The following is a 9,365-nucleotide window of genomic DNA, read 5'->3' on the forward strand; positions in this document are numbered from 1 at the left end:
GCTGGGAAATCTGCGAGGTCTGGTGGCCACTTTGCACAGATCTTGCCCCTCTGCTTAAACCAGATGCGTTTCTGTCAGGAGCAGCTCTGATGTAGAAATGCCATTCCTGGCACTCAGAATGGGGTCACCACAAAGAGCCAGACTTTGAAGGCAACCATCTGTGCCAACAGCGCAATTCAGAAATGGGATCAAAATGTCTTAATTGAAAATGGGGCATGTCACTTTCCACTGGAGCTGAGCAAAGACTTCAGAAAGAGGGAAAAATAGTGGACAATTTAAACAGCAGAATTAATTCAGTGCTGTGTGAGACCCTTCTAATTGGTATCTGCAGAAGTGACTGATTCTCTTTGTGCCTGGGGAGACCTCTGGGAATGAAGATAGTCCATCACTTATGCAAGCAGCTGTGTGGGAACTGGTAGCACGGAGCAGTCATGTGGGAAAGGCCTCTGAAATGGCAGTGGTAGGAAGCGACAGCCTGAGAGGCTCTGAGAAAACTGTTAAATACCATTTGCTGTATACAACCAGGCAGCGGCTGAGTTAACAGAACTGAAATTCAGAGTACAACTAATTGTAATTAAATGTAGATTAGAATGTAAACAAGCTGCACTGGTTAAGTGCTTGGTTTTGTTTGCCTTGTTCAGATATCCGTCCTTGGAGCTCCGTGGGGATGCTTTAGTTTGTCACCTTTAATCCTGAGGGTTAGCATCAATCAGGACATCAGTGTTGTGTTGACACAAGATAGGGCTCCTGGTGGCGTGTTTCTCTCCCATCAAAGGTGAGAGGTTTGCTTAGTCAGTTAGAGGAATTACTTCTACCTATAAAAAGCTGCTGGGGTTTCCTTGCGGCTTTTCCTTTGGAAGGACATCTGGCCCCATTGTAGCAAATTATTACCCAAAAGAGCGTACTTGTGAGGCTGAGTAAATACTCTCCATTAGGAAACTTACCGAGTGATGGGATGTTCCTCTGCAATACCCAAGTGCTTCCTGGGTATACTTCATTTACCTGCTGTCACCATCTGCCATACGCCTTCCTCTCTTTCATTTCAGCTGTATGCTCAGTATGGTATTACTCTGCTGGGGATTTGTCTTCTGTGTAGCTACACGTGCTGGCCTGTGTTCACACTGAAGGCAGCTGACTGAAGATGATGTTCTCTGCCTTTGGAGTGGAAAGTGGTCAGCTTTATGGTAGTCAAGTTGCGCTGCGTGGATGTATTTAGGAGAAACCCACAGAAAGCACAGAGCTCTGCCAGCATGCTGGAAAGGTCTGTCATGCCCAGCCTCCAGTTTCACTGCCATTTTAAGCCTTTTGTATCAACTTCCCAAGTCTTTCTGAAGACAAGCAGGTCCCGGTCAGTAATGCACACTAGTCTTAGCTGAAGTCTTCTCCAGAGTTTTATTTTGTTTTGTTTTGGTGACACCTCATCTGCACGTGCAACTTGCTTGTACTGAGAAGGTGACTGAGTGTATGGCACAAAGATGTCACCTGTTTCAGTTTGGGGTGGGGGATGTAAGCCTGAGAGAGCTGCTGAAGCCAGCTTCCAGCCACATGTGGACCTGCAGTCGACACAAGAGAGCTGAGCACAGACCCTTCGGAGGAGGCTTTAGCTGCAGGTAGGCTGCGGGCGAAGGGAGGTGATGGAGCGTGGGGCCATGCGTGGCCGAGCAGCACCCTCTAGGGGAACGGCTGCCCGAGGATGCAGCCACTTGAAAAGGCCCAGCGTTTTTATTGCCAGGACCCTGGGTGAGTCCCAATTAGCTCTGGAAGAATCTGCCTCTTGGCAACAGAGCCCTGCTTTTTATGTACAGGCACAGGAATAAGTTAACAGCGGCTCCTCTGATCTTGCCAGGGCAGATGGCTGATACGAAGCTGGCGTTTGGGGGCCTTGAAATCACTTACTATGTTTCTACTGTTTCTCTTATTAACAATTTTTCAAGCCAACAGGTTTTGCTTTGTAATCCATTTTAAATACAGCTGCCCCCACCTCTCTCTCCCCCTCTTCTCCTTCCTGGTGCTTCCATCCCTTTCTTACGGTGCAGCGTCTGTCTTCCTTCAGTTTCCCCACTCTCCCACCCTTTTGCTTCTTTCTGCTTATCCTTCTCTTGAACAGAGCAAAGTTTTCTTTAGGTGCAAGTGTCTGTATCACTGGTGCAAGTGAAATCACTTAATGTGCAAAGCAAGGTGTGCATCATGGCAGATGCACACACAAATCAAAGATTTAAACCTGGCCAGTGTGGGGGTGGCAACATTCTTCTGGGTGGGAGCAGCAGATCCCATTTCCACTGATAACCCTCGTCTGAAATCCAGACTAAGCAGCTAATGGGAACTGTAATATGCCTTATAGAGTGCTCAGCTCCTGTGCTCCCTGAGCTGTCTGTGCCCAGCCCATCATGGGAACTGGTTTCTTGTAGAGGCAAAAGCCCTTGCCATTAGCTCCATCTGGTGTAGGGTGCATGTGCCTGTGTCTCGTCACACGGTCGTAACTGTACAGTCTGTTCCTGCCCTTCTGCCAGACACGAGTTCAGATCTTTCATTTTAGGCACCTGTTGGATTGTGTGCCCAAGCATTCAATCACTAGAGATTAAGCAAAGTTGGCCTATCTGTTTTACACCTTCACTTTTCTGGCTGCCTGCTTTCTACATGGCATTATCCTGCTTGCTAGTAGCAAAGCCTGTCTGGGGAAACTTCATGGCACTACTTGCATCCTTCCTTTCTTCATCCTCCTTCCACAGTTTAGCTTAACTTTGTAACTGTTGCTTCTTGCCCGTGCCAAACCTCTGGATTTCATGACGTTCAGATACTGCAACACCAGGTGCTTAGCATCTGTCATCTCAAGCACATTGGTGTGACTCCTGCACGTGAATCCTAAGGAGTGCTGGCGAGGCCTTCTGTGTGCACACCCACAACGGAGGAGCTCCTTGGAGCCTGCCTGCCAGCACAGATGGTGGGGATGCTCCTTGGTCATGCCATGGCATTTATTGCCTTTAACATGGTTCTTGGATTTTACAGGTAGCCTGAGCAGTTTTCCCAGTGGAAAAAGACAAGGCCTTAACCCTTTCAGTGAGTATCTTGTCAAAATATTTGTTTCCTTTTTTTTATGATAACCATGTGTCCCAGAATTCATGCTCTCCTATGTTTACAAATAGCAATACATAAACAACTGGAAGTCAAGGTTTTTCTTAAGAGGTGTGAACATAATAATAACGCGCAGCTCTTCTGCATCAGCTCCAAGTCCAGCACCATGTCTTCAGCTGTGGCAGACAGCACATTGCCTAGGAATTAGAATAATGCACAGTATTCAATGAACACTCTCCTAGCTTTATTCTCCCCACTTCTAGCAAGAAATGATTTAGGCAATTTATTGCATTTGCATTGTATTACTTAATGGCCATGTTCATTAAGGTCTGCTGTCCTCTGCGCTTCGTGGCAGTGAATTGCACCCTTCCGTCAGGTGTGAAGAACAACTTCTGTTTGTTTTCCTTTCAGACTTGTTCCCTCATGGTGTTAATGGGTGCTTCTCAATTTGTGTTGTGAGAAACAGTGGGCAGCTCTCCCCAGCCTCTTTCCCCTGACACTTGTTGTTCTATAGCCCCCCAACATACAACTGGTTAGACTCCATTCTGTGTTGAAAGTTCCTTTGCTATGTATTTGCTTAGTGATAGAAATCTTCTCATACCTCTTGCTGTCATCCACACCTTTTTGGGTACCTTATCTAGTCCTGCTGCAAGTTCCCCCTGAGATGGGCTGAACAGAGAACTGAAGACAAGGAGCCTTATGCATTGGTACAGCGACGCTTCCTGGTGCATCCTCAGTTCTGAGCATGTATTTGATTTTTGTCTGCCATGAAAAGCTGAGAAGAGGCATTCCAAAAATCATGTACTATGGCTTCAAGCTCTTTCCTAGTCACTCAGAGTCCTTGGTGTAGGACAGGTCATCCTCGCTCCCCACTCCTGCACTGCTTTGCAGGTCTAGACACTGAAGTCAATCTGCTGCTGTTACAGCCCGCTCACTGAACGCTGTGGGAGCATCGTGCAAAGCTGTGTAGTGCGATTCAAATATGACAGTCTGAAGTAGTTTTGCATTTGACGATATTCGCCCCCACTTGGTGTGGGGCATGTCGGTTAGCACAGGTCCCGGTAACCTGCCTGGTAACCTTTCTGCTTTCTGAAAACCACAACCATACTTCTGCCTTCTCTTCCCGGTGTTTTCACTTGTAATTAATCCACAAAGTGCACTTGTTCTGATCCTGTAAGAGCTTCGATTCTCCTAACCTTTGATAAGGGACTTAGAAAAAAACTTTCTGAAGAAGGGAAGACAAGGATGTGGGTTCCTATCTGACTCGCTAAGCAGCACCTTTGCACCACCCCCTAGGACACAGCTCAGCAGGGCCCTGGGGCTCCCAGCTCCAGCCTTGCTGCATCCTCTCCATTGCATCAGCATGGTAGACTTCAGAGGGCATGGTGCAGGCAAGTCTGGAAGAACTACTAAGCAGGGAAACTGCTGTGTTTTGTTATGGCAGAGATGGGGAGGGGTCTGAACTGTCATCCTCCTGCTTGCCTGGCTAGGGTTTTGTGGTAGCTGGCTGTGGCTCCAGGGCAGCAGTGGGGTTCTGCATCAGCCATCACAGGCAGGACGGAGGGAGAGATGTTTTGCCCAGACTGCATGCCCATTTCCAACAAGGGGGAGGGCGAGGGAAAGTGGTGGTTCATGTTTAAAAATACATTAGTCCCTAGGGCTGTGTGTGACTCAGTCGACGCTTTTTTCAGCAAGGCTGTCTCATTAGCCCCTTGTTGTTCTCAGCCTCACAGCTTACTTGAGATCTCAGCCTTCTGGGGCCTTGGCTGCAGCAAAGGCTGTGCTGTATCTTACCTCAGCTGGGAGCCATTTTGGTTTTAATCTGCCTTTTTTCCTCACTTTCCCTGCTTCTGTTTTGTTTTCCTCTGTTTGCCCACCCCACCCTTCTCAGTAGGCCGCCTGGTGTAGCAGCAGAAGACGGGAAGGGGAGGCAGGAGCCGACCCAGAGGGAAGAAAGATACAGCGACAGACGGACAGACACCTTGCTGCTTGTGAGCAAGCATGCAGCATCAGCAACATCCAACGTAGCAGAAGTGGCACCCAGAACGTTTGCACTTTCTAATAATTGGTTTGGGTTTGGGTTTGTTTTTAATTTCTTTTCAATGCCATTATCTAATACTTTGGAGAGTGGGGGGGAAACAGGATCATGACTTTTTAAAATTGGAACAGCTACTGATGACTTAAAAATGAGTTCACTGGGACTCAAAGAAAGAGAATTTTATATACTGTATATAAATATGTATGTAAATTGTACAGTTGTCTTGTACAGGGGTTGGAGTCACTGTTCTGTTCCTCCCTTTGCTTTTGAAGGCTGTTAGGGTTAGAGGGACACTTTGCATTTAATGGGTTACAGTAATGCATTCATTTCTGACACTATCCACCACTCAGTTGCAAACCAATCTCCTTAACATCCCTGTGCACAAAGGAGCAAGCATATCAGCATGACTTGTGCTCACAGGTGTGCACACAGTGCCCCACGTACCAACTGCTTCTTGGGAACCCCCTCTGTTCTTACTGCACAGCCCTGTGCAACTCACAGGTGCCGGGGCTTTTGAGAGAGCATGGATTTCAGCCCAGTAGTGGTGCACTGCAAAGCTGCTTAACGTAGGGCTAGGAAAGGGTTGTATTAAGGAAATACAAAAGTAGTTCCTGCACCTTTTGCAAATTGGGCAGAAATGAATTGCAAATGCATTGCTATCCAGGCTCAGAAGACATGCTTAGCAAAGATGTGCCATGTCCTGGAGATCTAACACTATTGTGAGGACAGGGGAGCCATACACCCTAGCAGAGTCAGCGGAGTGATGTCCTGCATCTTCTTCTCTGACAAAGTGTTCGTCTGTATGGTGTAAAACAATAAAAATACTGAGAAACCTGCTTGAAAGCAGCATCAGCCTGCCTATTGCTTTGCTGGAGAGCAAGGAACATATTTGTCAGTGCAGAAAGACACAATTATGCCGCCGGTCCCCAAAGTCTGGTTTATTTATGTTGCAACTCTACAGCTTGGGCTGTGCTCCCTGGTAAAGGATTGTCTGCAATGGCTGTTCTTGTCTTTGGTGGCTGTGAATCCCAAGCTTCTCTCCTGCACAGCGGAGGGTCTGTCTAGCTTAGAGTACCCACTGCACCTGATTCTCTGGTACCAGTGCCTCCCATGCTTTTATACTCCAGTGGCATGTTACAAGAACAGTGAAGGCTTGGATCGAAGAGCCTGGTACTCCTGGAGCCCACAGGAGCTGTTTCAACCACCAGCATTTTTTCCAAAGTTGTCTTTGTAATCTCAGTCAGATGCAATTGTGAAGTCAGTGGATCAGCTGTCCTGGCTTTGGGCAGAGTGTGGTGGGACACCCCGTGTTTTGTTTTGCTTTGCTCATTTTCAGCCTCTGGCAGCACTTGCCCATTCACAGGGGATATTCTGAGCAACTTCCCCCTTCAGACCTGGCAATCTTCATGCCATTTGTCTCTGGACTAAAACCTCTAGTCAGCGATGACATCGTACCATGCTAATAGGAGATCACACCAACAATTGATTGTGCAAGCATTGTGTTACTGTAGAAACTGGGCCTGTCACTTGAGGCTTTGCTGCTTTGGTAAAAGATGTTGCAACACGGCGTCTTCACTCTGTGGCAAGTCACCATGATGATAGCTTGAGATAAACACATCACAGCAGGACTGGCCTGATGCAGTAAGTTAGTGCCTTGTTGACAAAATGCAAAGTTAGAAAAAAGAATAAGCTTTCTTTAAATAACAATTTAATAGCAATAATAGCTCTTCCCCTGGGAAGTAGATTGGAGCTGATTAAAGCATTTGGCATGGTTGAAAACACCTCTGGTAATCTCTGAAGTGAGATATCACCACCATAGTGTAAAGAAAAACTCTCTTTAATATGAGCAGATCCTGCTGCTGGATCTTCATGGTTCCTCACATACAATGTATGTGCTTTTCTGGACTGCGAGTTCCCATTTCTCAATTGCATCTCTTTTTAAATGCCCAGCACACATCTTTTGTGTGTTGAAATGATTTGGTTTAGTGTATAGTTAGAAACGTCCCTGTCACTCATTAATCCTATTGTAGGAGTGAAGAATGAACCCAACTGTATAAAACAAACAAACAAACAAACAAAACACTTCTTGTCTTTATTTGCTAGTTCTAGGAATTAAAAGCTCTGGCAGCTCTTTTTTTTTTTTTTTTTTTTGTTCTAATGCATAGTTGCATCCAGCAAAAGCGGACGGCTGGATGCCTACAGGAGCTCAGTCAGCTAGGTCAGCTAGCCAGCGGTGGCAGGCAATGCCCCACAAGATTGGGGGAGTGCAGAGATGCTAAAAGTCATTGCATCTTTTCTCCTGGAAATACCAGTAAAACAGCCAGCTAGTGCTGCTGCCTGCCACATAATTATCCTTCTGCAGACCTTTTTCTCATTCTCGCATTCTTCCCCTCTAAAAGGCCTGCGTTCACAAGTAGTTTGCAATTAAAACTGAATGAGATCTTCAAGGAAGCCTAACAAAGGTTGTTTGTTGATTTTAGCTCTGGTATTGGTGGGTATTCATGTTACGCTAGTGCTGACCTGATGGATTGGGGTTCACACTGGGCTCTGAGCAGCTTGTGGCAGCGTTTGTATGTTGGCGTGCCAGACCCAGCCACTGTGGCTGTGTGATGGCTGGACAGGGGTTGCGTTACTTGTTCTGGGTTTGTGCATTGGATGCTCACACAGACAGCACTGGTCCTGATTCATATACCCCATCCAGTGAGTTTTCCATAGACATCACAACAGCAGTGCCTCAGCTTTCCTCTTCCCTTGTTGCTTTTCTGGCCAGGTAACTGGCCAGTCCCCCAGGCTGCCAGGCCACACTTGTCCTTGTATGGCAGGGGCAAGCGTGTTCTGCTCTGCCTTGCCTCAGTAGCATCCTACTGAAGCTGGGGCAGGGCAGTTTCAGAGTTGTGCCTGGAAGCAGACCCTGGACATGTCTCTCCTCCTACAAGTCCTCCTGGGCTCTCCAGCTCTACTTTGGATGACAGCTGAAAACAGCTGGGACAGAGAAGAGAACCAGGGCTGCACAGTGCAAGTCATCTGCTCCTCCTGCCAGAAACAAAACCCCTTCCTTTTGTGCTGATCCTACAAGGACATGGTGTGCTGGAGGGACTGCGTTATGGTGGGTGGGATTCATTCATACAAAGGCACTGCTTTCCACAGCCTAAGTTTGTGTTGAACTTATCCTGCCCCATCACATTTCTGCCTATGGCATTGTTAGACTGAAAGGCATCTGTTTGATTCTGGTTTTGTAATAAAATAGATAACTTTTGCTTTAGTGTCTTGTGGTGGCTTCTTGTTGAATCCTGATTTCCAGAGCTCATCTTTCTTTCACATAATGTTCTGTTACTTACACAGTGCCAAAGCAGAGGGAAGGGACTTTCCTTCTCTCAGAGCCCGGTCTTAATCTTTGGTTGGGATTTGAGGCCCTGAGGATGCTTCTCTCCTGTGTGTAAGCCTCCAAGAAGAACTGAAACATGCCCAGAGTGCTCCCTCTATGGTTTAATGACAGCAGCCTAAATCTGCCCAGGCTGTTTCAAAAGGCTCTGAAGCCTCAGTGGCAGAGTAGAGGCGACCTCCAAATGTGGCAGCCACAGCCAAGTGAGATCTCTGAGCACAGTTTTCTCAAACCAGGGACAGAAGACAGGCACTGCATCTCCCATCTCCTCCTCCCTTCTCACGCGGGAGACTTCATACATCACTCCTGCGGCTCAGGCCTTGCTACATTGGAGCCTGAAATGGTGTCTTGTAGATGGTGTTCAAAACCTTTTATTCCTCAGAGATGGAAGGTAACAGGGTGCCAGGCGACTGCTATTATGGTAAAACATGGTCTTTCATAGAAAATTGGGGGGGTGACATTCATCAGTGGATACAGGCCCATGGCAGAGGAGGCCACACACCTTCCCAACAAGCAGACGTGGCCAGTTTTCTCATCACTGTAAATGCCATTTCACTTGGTCACATGTAAGTCTCTTGCAGTTGATAATGACCAATTCATTCATTGCACATCAAAGTGGGGGTAATTACAGACCCAAGGGAGGTTTTCTGCTTTTATCATAGCCACAGGCTGGCATGTCTATAGGTAAGGCCTGTAGAAGGGCAGCTGTTAAGATTGCTGTCCCTACATGCAAGTTAAATAATGAAAGTATTGCAAACTTCAAGGATAAAATGTGAGGAGTGACAGTCAATGTAGGTTTCTCAGGAGTAAACTAGCAAACCAAGCCCATTTGTTTGAATTACAAAGGTAACAAGTTAGGGGGCTCGAGGAGAA

At 47.0% G+C, this 9,365-nt stretch overlaps 1 protein-coding gene across 6 annotated transcripts in view; it reads left to right on the forward strand.

Annotated features, from left to right (window-relative positions):
• Window positions 1–8,368, forward strand: part of SMOC1 (SPARC related modular calcium binding 1) — a 125,046-nt gene extending 116,678 nt beyond the window's left edge. For 4 of the 6 annotated variants that reach the window (XM_035328926.1, XM_035328928.1, XM_035328927.1 and 1 more), the window contains exons 12-13: window positions 3,007–3,057; window positions 4,964–5,946. In XM_035328926.1, the coding sequence (XP_035184817.1) occupies window positions 3,007–3,057; window positions 4,964–4,980 (68 nt within the window). In that variant the 3' untranslated portion in view covers window positions 4,981–5,946. Of the gene's footprint in view, window positions 1–3,006; window positions 3,058–4,963 lie in introns of all 6 variants that reach the window. The other 2 variants (XM_035328923.1, XM_035328924.1) reach the window with 2 other exon arrangements.
• The last annotated feature ends 997 nt before the right edge of the window (window positions 8,369–9,365 follow it).

This window comes from Oxyura jamaicensis, chromosome 5 (genome assembly GCF_011077185.1).
Source record: "Oxyura jamaicensis isolate SHBP4307 breed ruddy duck chromosome 5, BPBGC_Ojam_1.0, whole genome shotgun sequence".
NCBI classification, from domain to species: domain Eukaryota; kingdom Metazoa; phylum Chordata; class Aves; order Anseriformes; family Anatidae; genus Oxyura; species Oxyura jamaicensis.